The sequence below is a fragment of the Engraulis encrasicolus genome, chromosome 20 (genome assembly GCF_034702125.1).
Source record: "Engraulis encrasicolus isolate BLACKSEA-1 chromosome 20, IST_EnEncr_1.0, whole genome shotgun sequence".
NCBI lineage: Eukaryota > Metazoa > Chordata > Actinopteri > Clupeiformes > Engraulidae > Engraulis > Engraulis encrasicolus.
Window position 1 is genome coordinate 38,153,953 of NC_085876.1, and position 26,792 is coordinate 38,180,744.

At 44.5% G+C, this 26,792-nt stretch overlaps 1 protein-coding gene across 3 annotated transcripts in view; it reads right to left on the minus strand.

Moving 5' to 3' along the window:
* The window catches only part of col22a1 (collagen, type XXII, alpha 1), a 131,223-nt gene that overhangs the window by 89,481 nt on the left and 14,950 nt on the right, over nucleotides 1–26,792 (minus strand). For all 3 annotated transcript variants that reach the window (XM_063185914.1, XM_063185913.1, XM_063185912.1), the window contains exon 4: nucleotides 1,352–1,432. In XM_063185914.1, the coding sequence (XP_063041984.1) occupies nucleotides 1,352–1,432 (81 nt within the window). The remainder of the gene's footprint in view (nucleotides 1–1,351; nucleotides 1,433–26,792) is intronic.

Here is a 26,792-nt window from a genome sequence, read left to right on the forward strand (position 1 = left end):
GCCAAAATTAAGAACCTTTTTTCCCCGAAGGCAACAGCACACAGGTATTTAATGGAGGGGCAGACAGATGAGTAGTTGGCTGATGATAAACCTGCTCCTTGCTGTCATCGGAAACTGTGCCAAAGCAAGTCTCCATGGACTCAAATGTTACATTCTTACTGTAGCAGATTCTTGTTTTCACAAGAGCGGTGAGAGAGGAGAAGGGGAGTAATGTGCTTTTAATTTTCCAACTTGTTCCACTGTAAAATGTGCTCACCAAACACACACTCTAACTGGCTGTATTTAACTCGGAGACAGTGTTAAATCGCATAGAGTACTTTTGCATACACTAAAATCAAAGAGACCGTCAGGTGTCCTGGATGGTTTTGACACTTTTTTGCAAAATCTTTGCAAAAGCCAGTAAACTGAACATGAACAAGCCCATGGAATACAGGCATGACTTTCCACTCATGAGCCATTCATGGGCAGTAAATATCCATGAATCAGAAAGAAAACACTACCGTCTTAGGACAGACCCTCTCCTTAGAAAGCTAAACCCACTGCCGTACGAATTCAGTTTCAATTTTCTTACAGTTATCCTAATCGGCTTGAGGTTTTTGCATAAGTGTAGCTAATTTCACGTTTATCTGATTTCTGTGTTTCTGTGTTCACATCATTTAGTTTTGGGTCTTATGTAAGGTACTAACGATAAGCTTTGACTCTTGGACAAGATCTAAAGTGAAAGTCTTGTGTTTCAAATGTCCATTCTCTGTCACCCGTGTTAGGCAGGGATCATAGGTAATTTCCCTCCAAAAGCAGGTATAAGAAAGGCACTATTCAGGAGGCTGAGGAGGGAGGAAGCGTGGGAGGGAGACAGGGAGGAAAATGGAAGAGGTGTATGAGTGTGTGTGTGTGTGTGTGTGTCTGTGTGTCTGTGTGTGAGTGTGTGTGTGTGTGTTTGTGTGTATGTGTGTGTAACAGCACGTGTGTGTGTGTGTGTGTGTGTGTGTGTGTGTGTGTGTGTGTGTGTGTGTTTGTGTGTTTGTATGAGTGTGTGTACAATATGAGTATGAGTATATGTGTGTGTCTGAATTTGTGTGTATAGCAGTGTGTGTGTGTGTGTGTGTGTGTGTGTGTGTGTGTGTGTGTGTGTGTGTGTGTGTGTGTGTGTGTGTGTGTGTGTATGAGTGTGTGTACAGTATGTGTGTGTCTGAATTTGTGTGTATAGCATTGTGTGTTGCTGAGCGTGTGTGTGTGTGTGTGTGTGTGTGTGTGTGTGTGTGTGTGTGTGTGTGTGTGTGTGTGTGTGTGTGTGTGTGTGTGTGTGTGTGTGTGTGTGTGTGTGTGTGTGTATGCGTGTTCAAGGCCTTACCTGGAACTTCAGCCAGTCCATGGCTGGGGCTGTTGGGCTTGAAGCGGTCTGGCATGACTTTCATGTTTGGACACAGCACATCTGAAAGAGGAGCAGACACATACAGAGCTATAAAACAGCAAACCAGGATGTTCCATTGCGAAATACTGTACATTCGTAATGAAATGTCCCCATGAGGCAACAACAAAGACAAGCAGCGTGTAGCAAGTAGCAAGTATTATGTCTTTTAAATAAACTTACATGGTTCAGCTGTATCAATTACAAACCCTAACTCCGGTGAAGTTGGGACGTTTGGTAAACAGTGAATAAAATCAAAATGCTATCATTTTCAAAACATTCAATCTATTCATTAGATGGAGAATAGTGAAAAGACCACATATTAAGTGTTAAAACCGAGAAAAAATATTCTTTTGGGGGACATATGTACTCATTTCTAATTTGATAAATCCAACACGTCTCAAAAGAGTTGGGACGGGGACAATAAATGGCAGCAAATGTCGAGGAAGACTAAAAACAAAACAAAAGACAACACTTAACAGTTAAATACATTAACCGATGAGATGATTTTATATAAAAAACAGTGTTAATTCCTATCTTGGACATGATTTCACCAGCTTAAATGGTGGGTGTATTCCTTGTCATGTTTTGCAATGTTTTCCTTTTTGTAGTGCTTACAGTGTGACAGGTCTTGACCAAAAGCCCACCATTTTATCACCTGCTGGTCCTTATGATGGAGCCAAACTGTTAAAACATAGTAGAGAATGCAATTTGACCTTACTATGTGGCAGTAATCGAAGATCTCCCTTCAAAATATAATGCATGAGTGGCTTTTCATGCTGTTTAAAACCCATTTATACCATTCAGCACTGTATTTAACTCTACAGATGAGTGAGAACATCTTAACCAATGCACTACTGCACCCGCATGCCATCACGGAGACTGACTTTTGAAGTTAGCACTAACACAAGTTGGATGGTCCATTTTCACTGTAGCACAGGACGTGCAATGCTCTATTACTGTCAAAAAGAATGGACTTCTACAACTTCTGCTGACTTCTGTAAGCAAAGGACAATTTCCCATGTCTTCTGGGTATATTTCAAGTGAGCTCAGGTGCTTAGGAGAATGTTACACCCCTGTATCATTTGCACGCATTAAGCATTCTTAATATGGTCAATTTTCAATAGCTCTAGCACTCCAGGAAATGGGAGCTTGCGTAAATTCTACCAGGGAGACTCGAATTTCTCGGCTGTCAAACTTACTAGGCTAACCATCCAATCTCCCTTTTGACAGATCATACATGCGTCATCATTGCCCAGGATCGTCAACCAATCACAACGCGAGATTGGGGATTTCCCCGTTACGCATCACTAAGGCATCGTTCCCTCTCAGCCAATGGATCGCATTCACGTTTGTTTAAAAATCAGTCACTCATTCTGATCTCTGCTTTCCAGTTAAGCCGACTTTGAAGCCACCACCACCCCTCCGTCCACCGTCACCAGTGGTTCCCGTCTGTTAGGGGGCAGGCTACGCCCGCCTCCATCTCCGCTGGAGGATATGCCGTCCTACCCTGGAGTTCAACGCGAAGACGGGAACCTTCGCCAAACAGATTCATGCATATTATATCAAGTGTAAATTGTTCGCCAAACGGATTCATGCATTTTTGTATCATGTCTATTGTTCAATAAATGTTAATAACGTTCATTTGCCTCTCGAGTCTTCATGGTAGAAGTAGAGTGAGACTACAGCCAATATATATTTCATGATGTCATGAACCTATACAATGAGTTTAGCAACAAAAATATGTCTTATATACACTCAATCGTGGTAAATCAAAGGGAATTCAAAAATGTATGTAATAACTATGGTAATTATTCCTTTTGCATCTTTAATTCTGAGTGACTCAGCCTCTCTGTGATGATCTTATAACTGGACACCTATATTGTCCGTCAGTACAATTCATTTTGAAATGTTCTTATTTGTTGTTTTATCTTATTTGGATGTTTACTAAATTTCACTGATCCCCGTCCCAACTTATTTGAGACGTGTTGGATTTATCAAATTAGAAATGAGTACATATGTCCCCCAAAAGAATATTTTTTCTCGGTTTTAACACTTAATATGTTGTCTTGTCACTATTCTCCATCCAATGAATAGATTGAATGTTTTGAAAATGATAGCATTTTGATTTTATTCACTGTTTACCAAACGTCCCAACTTCACCGGAGTTGGGGTTTGTAAATAAACACAGTATTACTGCTGTAGTAAATAGCAATTTTTGACATGAGAAAAACTGCAGGTTACCGTTTTGTTTGGCATAAATGCAGTGACTTGGAAATGAAAAAATGCAACACTGTAGTTATACTGTACATTGCCGTTTTTTTTGTGAAACCTAATTTGTCATAAACTGTCTCCAACTGACATACATGATGCTGTCATATGCGACCCTTATGTGTAGCACAGCTTCATAATATTTGTTGTTTGTTATTGAGAGAGCACAGACTGACATCTGACTTTGTTGAGCGAAAAGTGACTTGGTACATATACAGACCCATTCCTAAAACAAGGCCCATGGGTGTTTTCAGAAGCACTCTCAGGCGCCTTATGTCTACACTACCCCCTGCAAGTTAACACTCTGTGTGTGTGTGTTTGTGTCTGTGTGCATATGTGAGTATATGTCTGTATGTGTGTTTGCGTGTGTCTGTGTGCGTGTGTTGTGTGGCTTTATTTAAAGAACATTTGTGCCACGGGGAAAACCCTCTAACCCAGGGACCCCATATTGTAATATAATACACCAGCCCTAATATCAAAATGTGTTGTGAAACGGCATCCGTCTTAACTCCCTTCTTGATTCATAACTCTTTAAGTGAGAGATAGTTGGCATAACTTATGTCTCAATGTCTCAGTGACCAATGGCGGGGGAGACATGGCTGTATAGCGACTGAGCTTTGGCTGGGCCCAGGAAAAAGTAATCAAAAAGGGCCCACCACCCATTACAAAGAAAGTAATGAGGACCCAATTCTGGGCCTCCTCTCTCTCTGGGCCCAGGACAAATGACCTGTTTGTCCCCCCTTCCCCTGTCTTCCCTGCATAGCTGTTTCGGGGCTGTAACAGAGTGGAACTGGAGGAATCCCAGTCGTAAGGGTCAGTTTGGTGGGCCAGGGGACTGGTGGCAGCTGAGGTGGCGGTGGTGCTACGGAGAACCATGGCACGGAGACAAGTCTGCTTCTTCACTATAATAACAAGAGCCTTAACCACACAAACACACCAGAAGAGACAAAAGCAACAAAGAGTTGCTGGACTGTTTTCATAGCACGAGTGACATGCTATGAATGTCACTCATAATAGCTCATTACCATAATATTGGCTGAAATCCAACTACAACCTTTTGATTGACAGTCCAATGCTGTCATGTCATAATATCAGCGCTTGTTCTCAGCGTTGCTAAGGTACGGATGCGAAAAATTAAGGTGGAAGAACCAATGCAATCAAAACCATTGAATGGAATACAATAGAAGAGACTGTCCATATAGTAGCCTATATACGTCAATGGATGGGGCCTACAAATGAAGAGTTCAGATGCAAAACCCCCTAAGTGCCATTTCAGAAAATAATCTTAATTCATTTTTATTTAATACAAAGCTATCAACATTGCATATTTTTTATTTTATTTATGTAATATAACTATTTGTATGTATTATCAAGTACATGAATGTAAACCAAACCAACAACGGAGTTCTCTTAAAATATAGAAGTGCAGGTCTTCAGAAATGGAGTTAGGAGGTTTTGCATCTGAACTCTTCACATTGATATCTTTCAGGGGCCCCAGAATTTCTTGCGGAGCTTCTGAGGTTGTGGGGCAGCAGTAGTGGAAGTGGTGAAGGTGATATGTGACTGTGCCCAAAACACACTCCACAATAAAAAAAGGCAGTACGTATGGTCGCTCTCACTTGTGTGGAGCATGGAGTTGCTTGTAGATCAAGACAAGTCATGGGGCCCAGAGCTTCCCAACTATGACACGTTTTGAGATGGGGTTCACAAATTGTTATCTTTCAGGGGCCCTGAATTTCTAGAGGAGCCCCTGATGGGTGTTGTGTGGCAGGAGTGAAGGTGGTGGTGAAGGTGGTGGTGGTGGTGGTTGGTGGTGGCTAGTGACAGTTTTAGACTGTGTCTCACACATACAGAGACGCATACACGCGGGCATTTTCAAAGCCACCCCGGGGGTCCTTGGAGTCACTGGGGGTGGTGACAGTGAGAAAGGTAACACCATGTGGTCAGCATCGGCTTACACACTCAGACCTGTGGTCAGCACTCACACACACTCAGAGACTCTGGAGTGTCTGTGCACATGTGTGTGTGTGTGTGTGTGTGTGTGTGTGTGTGTGTGTGTGTGTGTGTGTGTGTGTGTGTGTGTGTGTGTGTGTGTGTGTGTGTGTGTGTGTGTGTGTGTGTGTGTGTGTGTGTGTGTGTCTGTGTGTGTGTCTGTGTGTGTGTGTGTGTGTGTGTGTGTGTGTGTACGGAGTCGGACAGTGGAGGGGATGGTGGCTATTTGTAGGACATTTCTGCCCCCAAAGTGAATGACAACAGGGGTGAGAAACTGTAAAAGTGATGGCAAGTCTGACATGGCGGGTGACAGGTACAGGCACTTGAGAGTCACTCTCAAGTCAGTCAGAGTAGAGTGTGTGTGAGTGAAAGAGTGTGTATGAGGAAAAGAGTGTGAGTGAGATATATTTGTGTGTGTGTGTGTGTGTGTGTGTGTGTGTGTGTGTGTGTGTGTGTGTGTGTGTGTGTGTGTGTGTGTGTGTGTGTGTGTGTGTGTGTATGTGTGTATGTGTGTGTGTGTGTGTGTCCTGGCTGAACATGGAAACAGGCATGGAACCCCCTGGTGGCATTCAGATGGCAATCCGTTTTAGAGAGGAAATGTTTTGTCTCTTTTGGACAGCTGGGTGGAGACAGCTAGACTGCTTGTGTTCTCTGTCTGTTTTCAGTCAAGTGTGTGTGTGTGTGCGTGCGTGCGTGCGTGCGTGCGTGTGTGTGTGTGTGTGTGTGCGTGCACATGCATGCATGCGTGTGTGTAAAGAGGGAACCTCGATGTTGCAGAGTATGTAGTGTGTGTGTGTGTGTGTGTGTGCGCGCGCTCGCGTGTGTGTGTGTTTTCGTGTGCTATTTGCATGGATGCTGCTAGCCAGGAAGTCAAATGGGAGTTCACCTTTCTTTCTTTCCAGGTCCGAGTTTAAACACTGACTGTCCTTGTTACAGTACCACTGTTGACAAGCGCAATATTAATTGCGAGGAAGGGGGTAAACAGTTGACATTGAGCTCTCCGCGCGGTTTTATTTTACAGTCAATGTTTGTTGAGCACAGCACAGGGGATAGTTGTGATCACCGCTGTTGGGACTTCTCGGTTGATCTATGGGGTATGGCTGGATTACGATCTTGAGTCGCTTTAGCTCATAGCAGCTAAAGGAAAACACGGCATAGCAGATTATTTTTAGTGTTTTCAGTGGCGTCCAGTCAGTGACCCACTTCTCTTCAAGAGGGCACACCCAGTAAAACTGTGCGCTTATGCTGCGAGTCATGGAGTTATTTGTGTTTACTTTACTTATTAATCTACAAAGTGGAGTGCGTTGTATAGGGCCAATAGTGCTCCAAAACTACACCATAATATTGTGCAGTATTGCCAGATTTGTCTGATCAAATACCGCCCAAAAGTTGATCAAAAACCGCCAAGAGGCGCCAAATTCTGCCCAATTTTAATAAATTGAATTGATTTCTATGGGCATAAAACTGCAGAAAAAAACGGGTAACTGCCCAATCTGGCAACACTGATATTGTAGTGTACTTATATGCTGTGAGTCGTGACATTATTCACTGCATGTCTGCATGTGGGGCAGCCGTGGTCTAGTGGTCGAGGAGATTGGCTTTAGATCAGAGAGTTGCAGGTTCGAATCCCACCATTCCACTCCCTATCTCCCTATCTCACTCCATGGCTGAGGTGCCCTTGAGCAAGGCATCTAACCCCACACTGGTCCAGGCACTGTAACCAATACCCTATAAGTAACTGTAAGTCGCTTTGGATGAAAAGCGTCAGCTAAGTGTAATGTAATGAATATTTTAGCTATTAGCTAATCTAAAGTGTGGCATGTAGGCAGCCCCGCCGACAGGGGGGGACAAAAGGGCTTTTTGTCCCGGGCCCTGGGATAGGGGGGCCCAGAACTGGGCCCTCATTAAGTTTGTGATTAATGGTTCTAATTAATTTCAAAATAAGATGGTTTTTCAGAGAGGGAGATTGCGCTATATTTACATTAAATAAATGATGCAGATATTTTGCCTTTCCTGCCCTTAAAAGGGATCAAGAACCCCCACCTCCCCCACCCCCAGTGCACAAATGGTTTGGTCGGTCATTACGAGAAAGAAAAAAACGGCTTCAACTTAACGCGGCTCGTGCCAATTTGCCAAGGTGTCTGAAGAAGCAGTCGTTCACCAGGAGGGCAGAAAATGAAGGATAGGAGAAAAATAGATGAAGACACCAGAAGCCCCAGGATTTCAGTAAAAAGTTCTTCAGATGATGCAGGTACTAACAATAGCAGAGAACACTAACAGAGCAAAAGTTTCCCTTCATAAACAGACACGCCCTGCACTGCAGCATTCATGTTTAAAACATGATCAGTCACACAGTCGCATCATTCTATAACCACAGCTTAGTAAAATTGTGTTTCAAATCTGACCATCTGTGACCTTAGCTAGGAATATGCACATTAGCCCCAATCGTAACATGATGAGAAGTTGCGTTGCGCTCAAGGAGAGGGCAAGGGAGAACTTTTAAAACTGCGCTATTATGCAACGCTATTTCGCTTAGCGCGTATAAATCCCGCTTAGCGCAAATGCTAACACTTTATCAACCTGTTAACTTTGTGGGGAGAAACAGTGTACATCCGTTCTGTTTCACTCAAGAAAGGCTGCCAGACGGCTAGCCCAAGGGGCTGGAATATAATCCGCGCATGCGCGAGTTCTGAGGTACATAGGCTATATCAAAACTTTATCACGTGAGTGTGCCGCGCTACTGTACACAGTATATAAATCCCAGCGCGGCATACTTCGTCCTCTTTAATCCCTCACGCGATCTGATAAGGTACGAATTGATACTGGTAACGAGGTGCCTACTGGCAGTTAGCTGTCCGAGAGCTGGTGACTACTGTTGCCCCTCTCCAGGCTATCGTTATCAGGCTATTATCCCCGCCTTATTAAAAGTGTGCTATCGCAGCTTATAGTAACGGTGGCTTCTCCCTGTAGCTTGTGCTTTCGCATGTGAAGCTACTCTCGTGGAATCCCCGAGGCGCATATCCACCTGAAATTCAACTTGAGGTAAGTAATCTGTTGTTGTGGTTTGCTCTAGGGAGGAAAGAGATTACAGAGACATCTCTCTAGCTATATCTCTAATGTTGCTACGGGCACCTTTCGGCGCCGTTCAGTAGCTCACTGTGATTCTGCCGCCACTCTCCCTCTATCGAGCGAGTTGCTTGCGTGCATGAACTCTCCTGCAGGACGGCCGCGACTCTTCCTCTGTCGGGGAAGTTACTCGCTGGGCTTGTTGGTTCCGCAGTGGAATAATTATCCTGTGTAACAAACTGCCGCCACTCTCCCTCTATCGAAGGAGTTGCTTGCGTGCATGTTATACTCCAGCTGCCTCATCTGACGTGATCTCGTGCTGCGCAACTCTCGGTACCGACAATCTCATTCTCGGTACCGGTGAGAGATCAACGCTGGTACCAGAGTCGGTACCGAGGGTGATTAGTGCTGCTACTGGAGTGTGAGACCCTTAGTACCCACCTCCAGCTGCCTCATCTGACGTGATCTCGTGCTGCGCAACTCTCGGTACCGACAATCTCATTCTCGGTACCGGTGAGAGATCAACGCTGGTACCAGAGTCGGTACCGAGGGTGATTAGTGCTGCTACTGGAGTGTGAGACCCTTAGTACCCACCTCCAGCTGCCTCATCTGACGTGATCTCGTGCTGCGCAACTCTCGGTACCGACAATCTCATTCTCGGCACCGGTGAGAGATCAACGCTGGTACCAGAGTCGGTACCGAGGGTGATTAGTGCTACTACTGGAGTGTGAGACCCTAAATACCCACCATCTCTTGCACCTCTGCTGGAACCATATCTGGTACCAGGCAGTAACGATGCTATCAGGTTCATGCCTAAAGTCAAGGTGTGACTGAAATCATAATAATAACTAACTGGGGAAGAAATAATAATAATAATAATAACAATTAAAAATAAATAATAATTTAAAAAAATAAAAATAAAAAAAAAGCCTGGATTCCACAACTGTACTAATTGCAACAGTAGAATGCCAGTGGAGGATGGTCATACACTGTGTGTGATGTGTCTCATTCTCGGTACCGGTGAGAGATCAACGCTGGTACCAGAATTCAACTTGAAATTCAACTTGAAATTCAACTTGAGGTAATTAATCTGTTGTTGTGGTTTGCTCTAAGGAGGAAAGAGATTACAGAGACGTCTCTCTAGCTATATCTCTAATGTTGCTACGGGCACCTTTCGGCGCCGTTCAGTAGCTCACTGTGATTCCACTTGACGTGATCTCGTGCTGCGCAACTCTCTGTACCAACGATCTCATTCTCGGTACCGATGAGTGATCTACGCTGCCTGCCTGCATGTTATAGGCTACTCCAGCAGCCTCACATGACGTGATCTCGTGCTGCGCAACTCTTGGTACCAACAATATCATTCTCGGTACCGATGAGTGATCAACGCTGGTACCAGGGTCGGTACCTAGGGTGATTAGTGCTGCTACTGGAGTGTGAGACACTTAGTGCCCACCATCTCTTGCACCTCTGCTGGAACCATATCTGGTACCAGGCAGTAACAGTGCTATCAGGTTCATGCCTAAAGTCAAGGTGTGACTGAAATAATAATGATACTTAATGATGAAGTAATAATAATAACAATAATAATATTTATATATTTTAATATAAGTTTAAAAAAAAAAAAAAAAAAAAAAAGGATGCCTGGATTCCAGAACTGTTCTAATTGCAACAGTAGAATGCCAGTGAAAGATGGACATACACTGTGTGTGACATGTCTGAGCCCTGATCATGCACTAGCTTTAAGGGCAGGGAGAGCGGTCTCCCCTTCTCATCACATACTCTACTGAGTAAGGTGAATAAGGCTACATGAGATAATACACCACAGCCCCATTAGGGCCCGAGCACCAGGCTGCGCCATCAGGCACAGAGTGCCAGGTGGCCCCTTCAGTGCAGCCTGCAAGGGTGTCACCACAGCAGCTGTTAAATGTCTCGATGTGGAGATGCCTGCAATACCTGACGCCCAACCGTCTCGGTCTAATAGAAGGAGGGAGGCTGCAAACAAGCCAAGCACCCTCCCTGACCTCCCGGACTTTGTCAAGGAAATGACGACTGTGTGGGAGCAACTAGAGGCAGCTACCCCTATGCGACAGTGGGCACAGTTTGCCAACATCCATGGAGCGGATAACGTTGGTTTTTGGCAACTATTTCGCGATGGATGACTCTATTGCTGCTCTCGTCCTCCCTCCTACAGCTCTTGTGGGGTAGGACCCTCCATGCCCGAACAAACAGTGTCGCACCACTGATAAATGGCCGAAAAAGTCATTCTACAATGCGTCCTTTGGGGCACACCTTATGAACACAACATCTTACTCATGTTGTACCAGATGGAGTTTATTGAAGACCTCTCAGCCGCCCCTGCTCAGGGACTGGTGGAGGAGTTTAAAAAGGTCTTTGAAATCCTTTTGCACCTTGCCAAGGGTGCAGCACACTCTAGTGGGAGATCCATTGCTTCACTGTGGATGGCACAGAGGCACCTGTGGCTGGCTCAGTTGAAGTTGCCCAAGCAGGACAGGAGCAGGCTCATGGAGCTACCTCTTACCCCTGGCGTTGCCTTTGGACCCGGAGCAGCTGACATGCTCCACCGGGCCAAAGAGTCTAGGGTGTCAAAGAAGGAGTGGGAGTAACTGTTGCCAAGGCCCCCTCCACCCAAGCAGCATCGGCCTGATAAGGGCTATTCAGGTAACCCCGGTGTGCCCCTCCCAAAGAGCTGCCCCAATATGCAGAGACATGGGCAAAAACAACCGGCGCATGTTTCCCCCTTTGCAAGCCGCCGGCCTGGAAACCCTGCTAGGCCTTATAGGCCTCGGCAGCGTGATGGCCACAGACCAGTTCTGCCGCCCCGCAGCCTTCTTCCACACATTCAAGTGGCCCTGCCGCACATTTTCTCCCACACTCAATTGGAGGTGTGGGAAATGTGTTCTCCCAGTTCTTGGGTTGTTTCAACGGTAAGGTTTGGTTACCGGCTACAGTTCAGGCGCAGCCCACCCATGTTCAAGGGTGTTCTTGTTTCTCATCAGCCAGACCCAGAGCGGCAGCTGGCCTTACAGAGGAGATAAATACTCTGTTAAGGAAAGGAGCAATGAGGGAGTTAAGTCGCAACGAACGGCGGAGTGGCTTTTATTTGAGCTACTTCCTAGTTCCGAAACTAGATGGTGGATTCCGTGCAATAAGTTACTGGACCTAAGGCCACTAAACCAGTATTTACGCCCGTTGCATTTCAAATGCTGTCACTGACCCAAATCTGTCAATCGATTCAGTGCGGGGATTGGTTCACGAGTATAGGCCTCAGAGGTGCCTATTTCCACATTGCAGTCCACCCTGCTCATCGCCAGTTTCTCCGATTGTGTTGGAGGACAGAACTTTCGAGTTCAACGTCCTTCCCTTCGGCCTGTCCCATTCACAAAATACATGGACACAGCCTTGAGCCTGCTGTGTCAGAGGGGCGTCAGAGTCAATTATCTATCTCAATTACGACTGGTTAAATTTTTTTCCCAGTAGAGTCAGCAGGCAGGGCAGGACACAGCAATGGTAATGGAATACTTGCAAATGTTGGGCCTGTCTCTCAATTCAGACAAGAGCCAACTGCCTCCCTCACAACAAATCACCTTCCTTGGAGTGAAACTGGACTCTGACGATGGTGGCATGTCTCTCGGATCAGAGGGTTATTGCCCTGAAACAATGCCGGTCACAGTTCATGGGACGGAGGAATGTGCATGCTCACCAGTGTCAGAGGTTGCTGGGCCTCATGGCTGCTGCATCCTAGGTGGTACGCCTTGGCCTTCTAGATATGGGTCCAGTGCAAAGTGGTACCTGCCCAAGTACACCCAGTACTGGACAGGGGAAAACCTGTCCCTCTGCCACCTGTGTGTCTATGAGCCCTCCAATAGTGGGCCATACCCCAGAATTTGTGCAGAGGTGTACGACTAGGCAGAATCTACCAGCGCAAAAGTTCTGACCACAGACGCATCGCTGTCAGGCTGGAGGGCAGTCTTGAATGGTGTAGGAGCCAGAGGAGTGTGGCGCCCACCTTGGAAAACTGCCCACATAAATATTCTCGAGTTGAGACCGATATATCTTGCCCTCCGGCACTTTTTGCCAGTACTCCAGAACAAGAGTGTCTTCATTCGAACAGACAACATGTCGGCCATAGCATATGTGACCACCAGGGAGGCCTGAGGTCCCAGGCGTTACGCAACATGGCCCGGGAACTCCTCCTCTAAGCGGGCACTCGACTCCACTCGATCAGAGCAGTGCACCTGCCGGGCACTCTGAACACAGCAGCATACCTGCTGTCAAGGGGTAAGCCACACCCAAGTGAATGGCGATTGCACCCGGAAACAGTGCATCTGATCTGGGTTCATTTTGGGAAGGCACACAGTTATCTTTTCGCCTCAAGGGAGTCGGCCCACTGTCCACTCTGGTTTTCCTTAAACCAAGACGACGCACCACCGGGGGTGGACGATCTTCCCCCCTCTCTCCATGATTCCTGGAGAAGACCAGGAAGGAGAACCTGAGAGTTGTCTTAATGGCTCCATTTCGCCCCCAGGTGCCATGGTTTGCAGAGATTCAGACCCTCCTCTTGAGCATCCCATGGCAACTCCCATTGCGCAAGGGGAGAGTTGTGGCACCTGACACCAGCCACCCTAAATTTGTGGGTCTGGCCGTTAGAAGGGACACCCTCCTCGCTCGGAGGTTGTTATTCTCAGTTACAAGAACCTTGCAGTGTGCTAGGGCCCCATCGACAAGAGCCTTGTACTCTTAAAGATGGGCAGCCTTCAAAGCATGGTGCGAACAGTGGCATGAGTGCCCCCGGTCCTGCCCTCTAGCTTCAGTCCTGGAATTCTTGCAAAAGAAACTTGGTGAAGGCAAGTCCCATTCAAAGCTAAAGGTTTTTCTCTCTGCAATATCCGCCTGCCATGAGCGAGTAGATGGCAAAACGCTCGGAGCTAATCCTCTGTCTATCCAATTCATGAGAGGAGCTCAAAGACTGCGCCCAAGGAGGCTTCAATCTGTGCCGCCATGGCAGCTCCACATTGTCCTCAGTGCTCTGGCGAAGCCCCCATTCGAGCCCGTTGGGAGTATCGACCTAAAATGGCTGTCTCAGAAGGCGATTTTTCTTATCGCCATCACCTCAGCGAAGCGTATTGGAGAGCTACATGCGCTGTCCATTCATCCTGATTGGTTCCATGTTTCAGCCAGAAGGCACCGGTGTGGTCCTACGCCCTAATACAGACTTTATGCCGAAGATTCTTTCAACACAGGATCTCAACCAGGCGATTGTGTTGAACTCCTACCGCCCTCCTAACTCTGAGCCACCTCATGGTCGCTCCTGAAGGGAGTCCTTTTACAAGAAGTTTGCCCGGTGGCCTGCTGGGCTTCACCGTCGATCTTCACAAGGTTCTATAACCTCAACATGTTATCTCCCACATCCTTTGGGAATTTGGTTCTAAGTTTGTGACAGATGGTCACATATTCGGCTGTGTTTAACTTGAGTTCTGTTAACCAGTCACTCTAGCCCTGTTGGCATGTGGACATTCAATAAGGGTCTTGACTCTTGCATTGTCCAGTGTCTTTATTCAATTGTCGTATGGTTGTCCGCCGCGACGTTTGGGCATACATATTCCAGCCCCTTGGGCTAGCCGTCTGGCAGCCTTTCTTGAGTGAAACAGAACGTTGGGTTACGGATGTAACCTTGGTTCTGTGAAGGAAAGAAAGGCTGCCAGACTTCGTCGTCGCTCTGGACTTCGCGTTCAGGATTTTTATGAGGACGAAGTATGCCGCGCTGGGACTTATATACTGTGTACAGTAGCGCGGCACACTCACGTGATAAAGTTTTGATATATGTACCTCAGAACTCGCGCATGCGCGGATTATATTCCAGCCCCTTGGGCTAGCCGTCTGGCAGCCTTTCTTTCCTTCACAGAACCAAGGTTACATCCGTAACCCAACGTTTTGCATATACATTTCTGCAACTTGACTTGTTCCTGTGTTTGGCTATTCCTGGTGTGGGAAGGCTGACTAGTGGGGTCGTAATAGGCTCAGTCATTTCAAATTGGTGTTAAAGTTTGGTTTTCACTTCTAAGTTGAAGTTTAGGGTCTATAGAACAATTTGAGTTCGAGTGTCAAACACACAGATAACAAAATGGCCTGCGGGGGGCGCTCTAAAATATATAAACTGCTATAACTTTTTATTAGTTTAACCAAATTTAACATATGAGGTATGTATGGATTCAGCATGAAGAGGAGAAATCAGTGGGCTAAATAGTTGGTTACCAGATTAAAGACACACTATGTAATAAACACACTTTTAGCCAATGGACAGCTAAATCCGGGCTTTTTTAAGATAAAGGGTGGAAATGCCCTCAAAGTTGCAATGAAACATAATTTATTGTTTCAAGACATTGTAAATAAAGCCTGGGTTATCACTTAACTTGATTTGTTCAGAATATCCCTGAAGCACACAGATACTTAGGATACCTATACACAAATATGGCTGCATAAAGCCTATGTGATATTTAGCAGTTAGCACCCAACTTGCAACTTTGAGTTTATGAATTTAGGATCATGAGTACCAGCTTTTTTTCAATCAAGCCATCATTTTATTCACAACTTAAACATTTTCTATCTGGAAGAAAGTAAATCAATAAGAATAATGATAATAATAATAATAATAGTAATAATAATGATGATGATGATGATGATAAATATGGGGAACATCATTTTTTCCTGCATTCAAAAAGCAAACAGAAGACCACAGGGCTAACATTTATTCCAATAATCCACTCTACAATAACTATGACAGAGAACAGATGCAAAAACAGTCAGTGGTCAGTCTTAGAAATTGCATATGCACTTGCACAGACGTGTGCACTTTAACTCTGCCTTCATGCACTTGCACCGAGATCTGGCAGGTATATTTGTACAAGTACTAGTACAGCTGCACTTCACCTCTAGTTGGAATACATCTTTGGTAACGGCATCTTTGGTAGTGTAGTCCAAATCTGGGAACTGTTCAGATTGGCAGGCATTTCTGGCAACTACGCTGGTTTTCATTCCTGTCAACTACGCTGGTAACAAATGGACAGTTCCCAGAGTAGATGATTGTGTCTACCATGTATGAAATAGTCCTATAGTATTATTTAGTATGCTTGCCAAAGGCCTCTGCTTGCCCTCAGCAAGCATACTAATTGTTCTCCAACAGTTTATTTAGCATGCTTGCGGGAAAGCATGCTAATTGCTCATCAACAGTTTATTATTATTCTACATTTTTCCATTCACCTCGGCCTATGGGAATCGCCATTCATTAGTATGGCGGCTTTGAATCATTGCAGTGTTCGAGATAGAGACACGGTTCGAGTGCCAAAATTAACGAATCGAAAAGGGCTCAGGGTGGTGTATTTTTTGCTGGCCTACCCCCTTTCATTCGTTCACCAGACTTGTTTTTCCTCAGTTTTCTCTCTGTTTTCCCCCTCATTGAAATGAATGGTAGAATGGTCAAGATGATGATGTCACAAACTGTGGCAGTTAGAGTGAGAGGTGACCTGTCCTGGGGTTTTTACATTGAGAGTAAATAGAATGGAGGCCAAAATTCTATTTCATTGTTGAAGCCAAGTTGGAGCCAAGGTTGGACCCAAAAAGACCAAAAAATGGCCAAATCCCATTCATTCCTATGAGAGACATAAAACCCTGTATCTCCCTTAAATGCCACTCCAGGGGGATCATTTTTCGCTCAACTAGTAGGTCCCCTTGCTCTCCAACTTACCAGGGTGGTGATTTTTTGTGGTGATGTTTTATTTTAGAGAGATATTAAAAGTTAAATTGACCAATGAACATCAGAACATGGTTTGATTGACCGTTAGAAGTCTTGTTGTTGTCCAATCAGCACCTGCGTTTGGCGTTGCTAAGGTGGAATGTAAGATGGAATGTTCCCAAATCTGGCTTCAAAGCGTTGAATGGCAAATAGCGTTGATTTGGCGTCCATTCTATTTACTGTCAATGGGTTTTTAACTAGGTATCAACTAGGTAAAGGCATTGTCAGAGAGGTCTTGGCTCTGAATACAAACTGTGTAAAGATCATAAGCCAACTCTTAAAATGTTTCAAAGAGAGCAGTTTTAAATCCCTTTAGCTTTGACATGAAGAGCAGGGTTGTGCCATTTGTGTTTCAATATCATCTGACAACTTGCAAAACTTTTGGAGATATGACAGCGTAAAAATAAGGCTGCACATATTACTCAGCTATTGATTACCAAACTGTCACCATTAGAATCTTCACACACACACACACACACACACACACACACACACACACACACACACACACACACACACACACACACACACACACACAATCACACAAACACAGCCTTGTAGAACTTTAGACCTCTGCTGTCACCTGGGCAACCGTGGCCTAATATGCTGCTGTGGCCACTCTATACAGTAAGTGGCAGTGGCTTACTGGGTTTGTCTGTCAGAGGGTTGCAGGTTCGAAACCCACCCTTACCTCTCCCTACCCACCCATTGCTGAAAGGCACCTGAAGCATCTCCATACATGCACACACACACACACACACACACACACACACACACACACACACACACACACACACACACACACACACACACACACACCTCTATCTCTTTCCCTCGTGTTTCTGTGTGTGTATACAACAGCTCTCTGTGTGTGTGTGCATAAGCCGCAAGCATACTAATAGCATTGTCTCTCCGGAAATGCAGTCTTATTATTATTATTATTATTATTATTATTATTATTGATTTATTTTCTTCCAGATATAACATTTTTTGTGATTTATGTGTGAATAGAATATGGCTTGATTGAAACAAGTTGATACTCATGATCCTAAATTCATAAACTCAAAGTTGCAAGTTGGGTCCTAAATATCACATAGGCTTTATGCAGCCATATTTGCGTATAGGTATCCTGGGTATCTTTGTGCTTCAGGGATATTCTGAACAAATCAAGTTGAATGATATCCCAGGCTTTATTTACAATAACTTGTAACAATAAATGATGTTTCATTGCAACTTGGAGGGCATTTCCACCCTTTATCTTAAAAAAGCCCGGATTTAGCTGTCCATGGGCTAAAAGTGTGTTTATGACATAGTGTGTCTTTAATCTGGTAACCAAATACTTAGCTCACCAGATCCTCCTCTTAATGCTGAATCCATGCATATCTCATATGTTAAATTTGGTTAAACTAATAAAAAGTTATAGCAGTTTATATATTTTAGAGCGCCCCCCGCAGGCCATTTTGTTATCTGTGTGTTTGACACTCGGACCCAAATTGTTCTATAGACCCTAAACTTCAACTTGGAAGTGAAAACCAAACTTTAACACCAATTTGAAATGACTGAGAAAAATTGCACAGGCCTACGACGCCACTAGACGTCTCGGTGTGCTGGTGGTGACAGTGAACTAGAGCTGATTCAGTCAGGCACGTTCTGATGTGCAAGCCCTCAAATTGCTTAAGTAAATTACACGTACACTTGTGTTATTAATGATGTGAATCCTATTTATTTTGTTTCATTTCTAAATAAATGTTGGCAAAAATGCATGGATAATTGGATGGATAGATAATTTACTATGGAATTATTGTATGCGTCATTGATTTGTGAGGCTACTTTGATAATGTCGTTTCTTTTATAATGGGTAGGCCTTATAATATATAGCATATCACGTGAGAGTGATAGTGATTCAGGCTGAAAGTGTAGTCTCTCTTGGGGAAAAAAATGGTCGTTCGGTGGTTGGGTTTTTCTTTTCTTTTTTGTGATCGGGGTTGGGGGGGGGGGGGTGGCTGTTAGGAGGAAGGGGGGCCCATTGATATTTTTTTGTCCCGGGCCCAGCCAAACCTGTCAGCGGCCCTGCATGTAGGACATGTCGGTTTAAAGCAAGCAAGCTCCAGAATAGTACGTCGGTTTACATGTGGAGGGCGTGTGAATGTGTGACCACATTCAGAGTGGATAAAGTGCTTACGTGGCTTGTGCACAAACCAAATACAGACAATATTCTGTTCAAAATCAGAATATTCCCTGCATGTAAGTGCAGTCATTGAATCTTTATGTGAAAAGAGGATAAGTTTGAGAGGTTTGCTTACTACAAAAGCCATGTCTGCGTATCTAGTACAGATCTAGCAATGTACAGTACAATCTACAATCTACAGTAACTGAATACTTCAGTGTCACTTTTAGTGTTTCTGTTATCTACCGTACACAGATCTCTGTAGCTTTCCAAAGCCGAGTAATGTGATACGCGGGCCGAAAAAAGAGCGCTGTTATGGTTGCTCTCTCTTGTGTGCGTGTGTCTGTGGTGTCTTCCGTGTATTTGCATACAAAGTGGGCAGACACCCAAAACCACAGCCGCTGATCGCCTGCCTGACAATCATGTACCATCAGACCCTGTAATTTTCTTTAATCGCCGTTATAAAAAGCACTTTGTCATGTTTAAAGAGGTCTTAACTTCACCATGAGCTCAGCCCGTCTTTTTAAGAAGGCAGTGTCACTTTCTTCTTTAGTGCCTCTCCCACCTCTCTCTTCTCTTTTCTCTTCTTCTAGCTCCCTCTGACTTGTTCGTCCACCTGGTCTTCTATGTCTTTTCTTATTCTAAACAGATTTCACCTCGTAATGGCTTTAGTAAACCTTACAGAGTTTGCCCTTTGCTCTTGAGCCCAAGGCGAAATCCAGGCTACCTGCTCATTGCCAAAGACCTTTGCTTCTGCAACCACAGAAACCAGCATCAAATTATTCTACCTTTTGTCATTCACCTGGAGGGTACAGTAGTAGTACTCCAATTGACGTGTTACCAGTAACACTTTGTCCATGCTTGTCTTCACTTTCCAATAACAAAGAGGTGCCATTTTGACGTGTCAACGTACAGGTACGTCTATGTACCTAGACTCACTCTCTCTCTCTCTCTCTCTCTCTCTCTCATGCACACACATACACACACACACACACACACACACACACACACACACACACACACACACACACACACACACACACACACACACACACACAGGCACACACAAACAAAGTGTTCCTAGCAACTTGTGGCTGGTGTATGTAGACCCAGACAAGGAGACAAAAGTATATGGGAGTAAAAGTGCAAACTGTCCTTGTCCGTCCATGCCCATTCTTCTTGGACTTTGGGGAAGGAGTAGCCCTGAATAGCCATGTGTGCGTCATTCTTTTTTTTAAATGGTGGCAGAAGTCATTCCTTGGGGAGTGTAGGAAAGAACTGATTCCTCTGCCTGTGGTCCCCGGCACTGTTATTTTGTGACCAGGCTTTGCAGTTAAAATGGTGGCTTGGTGGAAGCAGATAGGGGATTATGGGTACCCATCATGCACTCTGTTCATGCGTCTTCTCTTGTGAAAGCTATAGGCTACCATTTATGAGTTATGACGAGTGGCGCACCAACTGAAATCTCTCCCTTATAGTTAGCGGCTATGTCGGCTTTGTATCCATACATGAATGTATAGAGAGTTATACAAGAGGACTACATTGCTAGATCATGATGTCAGACGTACGTACATAGTAACGGAAACTTAAGTCAGGTTAGTCACTACTTAGCCTGACCCTGGCCTCATCATGAATTTTCTATTAAATTTCAGTAAGTAGGCCTATTTTAGTAATGGGCAATGCATTGAAGATGACCTTGCTACCAACATAAAAGTCATTATCATCCATAAAAGCAGCAGAATGTCTGGAATTTACAGGGTATAAGTTCGAGAGCATAGTTCCCACGGGTATCTGAAATCAAGACAGTGAAGTCATATTTTCCAGATCTTAAGATGTCAAAATATCAAATCTCTGTACATTTTTTCCCTTATAGCGATGAAAAACATTATTCATGGTTACATCAAATGTTTATGATATGTCATTGCTTTATTCACTGGCCAATAAAAATAAATCCCAAATTGTCAGAAATGCACCCACATTGAGCTGAGCCTGCCACAACTCTGTTACTGTAAAAGATTCCACAACTCACTATTAATCATATTATTCATTTTAGGGGCCTATTTATTAAAAAAAACATAGACATTGTATTCACTAGCTCTTGTTTCTGCACAGAAAAAAATGCTGTGTTAATTCAACATTTAGTGAGTCCATTTTTAAAATCTTCTAGAGTGTATTTGGTCTCAGAGTACTCTCTAAGTGTTAAATTAACACTATTTTTGTGTGTCTGCGTGCGTGTCATCATGAAGGCTTCTGTGCCTTCCAGCTGTGGCCTGTTGAATCATTCTATTCCCAGTGTTGCCAGATTGGGCTGGTTCCTGCCCAATTGGGCTACTTTGGACAGCCGTGTGCGGGTAAAAATGGCATTTATCAGAAAAACCTGCCCAGTTTTTGCCATAGAAATCAATAGAATTGGGCGGGATTTTGTGCTTCTAGGCAGGTTTTGAACATTTTTTGGGCTGGAAATCATCAGCCTCATCTGGCAACCCTGTCTATTCCTATAGCTCCACTGTGTCACAGTGTGCCAGCCAGCGAGTGTGGTCGCACCACAGACTAGCTGTAAACAATACCAAGGCTTGGCCTGTAGTTTCACTCTGCATGTGTTCACAAGCCATCTTCAAAGACAGGCTGCCTGTCTTGTTTGTTATCTGGGTAGTTATAAGAGAGTGAAAAGAGTGCCATAGTGTGTGTGTGTGTGTGTGTGTGTGTGTGTGTGTGTGTGTGTGTGTGTGTGTGTGTGTGTGTGTGTGTGTGTGTGTGTGTACGTGTGTGTGTGTGTGTGTGTGTACGTGTGTGTGTGTGTGTGTGTACGTGTGTGTGTGTGTGTGTGCATGTGTGTGCTGCTACATATGAGTGTGTGTCTGTGTGTGTTGTCATGTGGTAGACTAGCAGAACACGACCAAACTGAAAGCCACTAATCGGACGCATCCCCACGAAACATCTCCCGACCAGGCGAGACAGAGCGAAGCGGAGTGGCAATCAGAAACAGATTTTGGGCAGGGACCAGGAAGCCTTGCCTTAGAAGCTAAAACAAACAGGGGGCAGAGGGGGCTTCAGTCAAGCCCCTAAGTACCATCACCCAGCAGCTGCTGTCATATTTAGACACGCGTTACGGATGATTAAAGGCTAGTAGTGCTCTGTGGTTACGGTGTCGTATTCCGATGTAGCATTAGCAGTACTGTGAGGGTGGGAGTGGGACATGCCCCATTTCATTTTAAAAACACAGAACCTGTGTAAATTACACTTCATGATAGCCATATTTGTCATCTTTTTGTACGTCGTAATTTTGTACTCACTGGAATGAGGAGGCTGTTTCTTCCAGGAGCAGATGGTATGGATGTTACTGACACACTGGAATGACATGGAGTTGGACTCCAGAACGTTCTAGAATTCTACTCTATTCTATTCTACTAAATATCATACTTTACTCAACCTACTGGACATCACACATCCCTACAGTTTGTCAGAAGTCAGTGATTTTTTTTCGATTGCAGTTGAAATTTTTGCAGATTGATGCATTGAAAGTAGTTGAGAATTGAGAATATAGACAGCATCAACAACGAATCAATGACAAAACATTGGTCACCGAGTCCAACAACCTCCTATATCTTGCCCTTAAAATTCAAGGTGTTGGGAGAGAGGTCTTAAAAAATCCATTCAGTCATCAAAAAACCAATGAGGATGAAAGGGCTTCTACTGTTAAAAGATAATTTGTATGATCTAGGCCTAATTAAAGGAAACATCTAATAACATAGTTAATGTATTGACCAACAATTCCCACAAAGCCTGTCACATGTAAGCCAGGCCTGTGCCCAAACAGTGCCACATGTGTGTGACCCCTCCCTTACCCAGCAGAGGTCCCTATTAAGTTTAGAGTGAGTTTTTTTGTGTGGTTTATTTCATGGCGGGACAACATTTCAGATTTTTCGAAAAAAGGTTCGCACACTCCTTTGGATTTTTTTCTTCTTTACGTTATTTTTTCTGCTTTTTATTCATTCATTCAATGGCAAGCTGAATCTGAGGAAGACAGAGAGGTCGAAACGTCATTGCCATTGAATGAATTAATCCAAAGGCGTGTGCGAACCTTTTTTCAAAAAATGCATAATCTTTTTGTTCAGCACCAGGGATTGTGCACAAGTAACTCTCTACAAGGGACAACATTTCGACTATTGAGGTCTTCATCAGATTCTTTCTCTGAAGTCTAGACATAGATAGTCGAAACATAGCTGAGCCATGGAATACAGCACAAAATAAAGGATTTCAAGTGTGTGGACTCCTCATTCTAAAACTTGAATAATCCCTTGGCTTGTACCTGCCCTTGGATGTGCATAACCTTCCCTCTCAACTGTATAGTCCAAGGGTCCCCAAACTAAGGCCCGGGGGCCGGATGAGGCCCGCCATACCCCTTTGACCGGCCCTCCACCTCTCTGCACCTCACCATTTGAACTGGCCCAAAGAAGCAATGCTCACAGAGAGAAAAAAAAGATAAAATATATTTTTTAAATATTTTTTTTTGTTTATCAACAGGCCTTCCTACTGTTTAATTGTCATTAACCAGTGTGAATAACCAGAAGTCTTGATAGTTTCTCAGCTCACTGTAAACAGACCTACCATCTATTGTATCATTCGTAAACTGTCAATCACCATATTTTTTCTAACCTTTCCTTGCTATTTTTACATGGTTATTAGAAATTAAAAGCAATACCTGTGGTATTTCAAATTGAACAACATGTGAAGTACTCACTTCTTTTGCAAATCACTTGTAATGATGAACTATTTTGTGCTAGAAATTATGGCTATAACAGGCAGTGGCCTAGTATACAGCTCACATGATTGATCCCGGCCCCTGAATCACAGGCAGGAACGATAATGTGGCCCCCAGAGAAAAAAGGTTTCAAGGCCACCACCTCCCAAAAGGGTCAATGAGGTCATCTGAGGGCTGATGTAAGTCCCCATGCATGTGACTTTCTCTGCTGCTTGCTCTCCTCCGTCCTCCTCATCTCCTCCCTGCTGTGATTTACTGTGATTGTAAGCCACGCTCTCTCCTCTGTAGTTTTTTTTTTTTTTTCGTTTTGATCTGGGCTGTCTTTTTAAAAGCTGTTGATTAGAGACTGGTACTCCGTACACTCTCCTCCTCCTTCTCCCCACCCTGCTCCACCACCATCTGCTCCCTCCCTCCCAGTGAACGGCGAACATGAGCGTGCCTGCCGCTGTGTGTGTGTGCGCAACACAACGAAGCAGCGTGCGCATGAAACATTAGAGCTGTAATTTTTGGTGGAATAAAAAATAGCCCCGGAGTGGTGTGGTCACTGCCTTTCGTTTCGCCCCGACCACAGTTATTCTTGGACGTATGGAATATTGAGTTCTTGGAGAGAGTGGATATGAGAAAACCTCACCAAAAATAAGACGTGGTGCATACACGGACGGGAATAATATAGAGTACATGGAGAAATAAAAGATTTTTTTTTTTTAAATGCCACCTGTTAGTCGGCCTTAGGGTTTGTGCATGTGCTTGAATCATTTCCAGCATGAGGAAATGAGATCACATCATTTTTATTGGAAGGAAAGTAAGATTAAAGAGGATTCTTAATCTGGAATGGACAGAGGGTAAAGATCTAGGGTCAAGGATCTCTCTCTCTCTCTCTCTCTCTCTCTCTCTCTCTCTCTCTCTCTCTCTCTCTCTCTCTCTCTCTCTCTCTCTCTCTCTCTCTCTCTCTCTCCATATGTCTGTCTGCCCTCTCCCTGTCTTTCTCTCTCTCTCCCTGTCTCTCTCTCTCTCCCCCCATCTCTGTCTGTCTGCCCTCTCTCCCTGTGTTTCTCTCTCTCTCCCTCCCTCTCTCTCTCTCTCTCTCTCTCTCTCTCTCTCTCTCTCTCTCTCTCTCTCTCTCTCTCTCTCTCTCTCTCTCTCTCTCCATCTCTGTCTGTCTGTCCTCTCTCCCTGTCTTTCTCTCTCTCCCTCCCTCCCTCTCTTTCTCCCTCTCTCTCTTTCTCTCTCTCTCTCTCTCTCTCTCTCTCTCTCTCTCTCTCTCTCCATCTCTGTCTGTCTGCCCTCTCCCTGTCTCTCTCTCTCTCTCTCTCTCTCTCTCTCTCTCTCTCTCTCTCTCTCCCTCTCTATGCATACGTGAAGGTGTGGCTCACTGCCATCTGCTTGCAGTAAGGCAGGCAATCTTGTGTAAACAAAAAATAGATTACACGGGGGTTTGTTACCGGGACAGAAAGGCTAAGTCTGTTCCGTCTTGAGCGGAGATTAGCGCCGCTGAGTTCATGTGAAACCAAAGGTGGCTTTCAGTTGTTGTCCCAGTGGCTTCCTGGGCTTAGGTCCCTTGTTTTCCATGTGGGCCCACGGTAACAGCAGTCTCATTCACCGCTAAATTTAGTAGAGGCACGCAAAAGTGAGATTGCTTAAAGTGTGTGTTTCAGCGGAGTACAGTACACACCCGTGGCTAAGATGCTTAATCACACACAAACATAAGCACAGACTAAAGTACCCTTTTTAGACTTTTTTTTTACCCGTATTTCAAGCTGCTCTATGCAGAGGGCCTGAAATGACCCTCACATTTTGGAGTCCGGGTATATCGGCCATTTATTTTAACTATTCTGTGTCGCAGTACAGTATGAGGCATTTTTGTCCGTAGTTGACTTTATCTATCGATCACATTTACACGCATGCAACATACTTCAGTATTTGCCTCTACCCAGGAGCCAATGGTCCCACAGCTCTACATTAACACACACACACACACACACACACACACACACACACACACACACACACACACACACACACACACACACACACACACACACACACACACACACACACACACACACACACAGCAACTCTGTATGGTTTTACTCACTAGTAGTACTACGTATTTGCCTCCAGCCAATGATCTGGAAAAGTAGTTGAGGTCAAAAGGGGGTAAAGTAAAAGAGAGAAAAAAACTAAAGCCTTCCCTCTGCTCCTCACCCCTCAACCCCAGAAAGTCAGCAGGGCAAGAAACCGCAAAAATGCACTTGTTACCCAAGTTTCCTTTCACTAAGACTACACAGTAAATCAGCCAGTGTTAATACAACACTAACAGAGTCAAGCTTAACACTCCTCAAGTTAATCCTACCCTCTTGGTGTTAAAATAACACTCTAATGTGTGTGTGTGTGTGTGTGTGTGTGTGTGTGTGCTGCACAGCTACAAGCAGTGACAGTCCGCAAACTCTTGGCCTCAAGGCCTGTTCACACAGCTCAGTGTGTCTAGACCAGGCCTTGTGTGAGTGGGTGAAAGAGTGTGGGCAACTGAGGCAGCTGACTGACTGACTGACTGGCCCACTAAGTGTTGTAGCAGAACCAGTCCGTCTGTAAGGTGCAAAAAGTCTATTCAAGAACAGTTACCCGTGGGCAGAGCATCTGTAGAGGTTTCAATTTCACCGACACACATTCTTTCGTCAGGCCTGAGAAGTGTCTGTGGCGTTGTGTTCTATGTTGTGTGGACACAAGAGTCTGGTTTTAGTGGCTGGCACCTCTTAGAATAAACAGTGTGGGAGTGAAGGGTGAGCATAATTCACTTTTGTCGCCCACCTGTGGGGTAGCTATTTTTCTTCCTGCGAAAAAGTAGGTGTGTTTGTTTAAGCGTATACTTTTGGTGATTAAAAACTGCAGAACTGTGTTATGTTTCAAAGTGTCAATGCCACTGTAATTACTCAAAGTGAGTTGATGAACCAAGCCTACTATTTCTCTTTCCACTAACTTCAGATTTGTTTTCCCTTAAAAAAAACCTTTCCTAAATCGATTTAGTGGTTCACCAATTTGTAACAGGGTAGTTCACTATGCTCTCCCCATTAGTGGGTAACCGCACTAAATAATTATGGAAGAACAGAACATTTCTGCCTAGTTCTCAATGACAAACACGTCTGCTTACATTCAAGGGCAATAAGATGAAAGTTATTGAGAGCGTTGCCTAAACAACAGCTTCGCTAAATCAATAACCGTTATTCAATGGAGCTGCCTAGCATGTGCAGTATGAACAGCCACTGTGGCATCATAGGCACATGTCCAATAGTTTAGGAGTTGGTCAAGGGGTTGT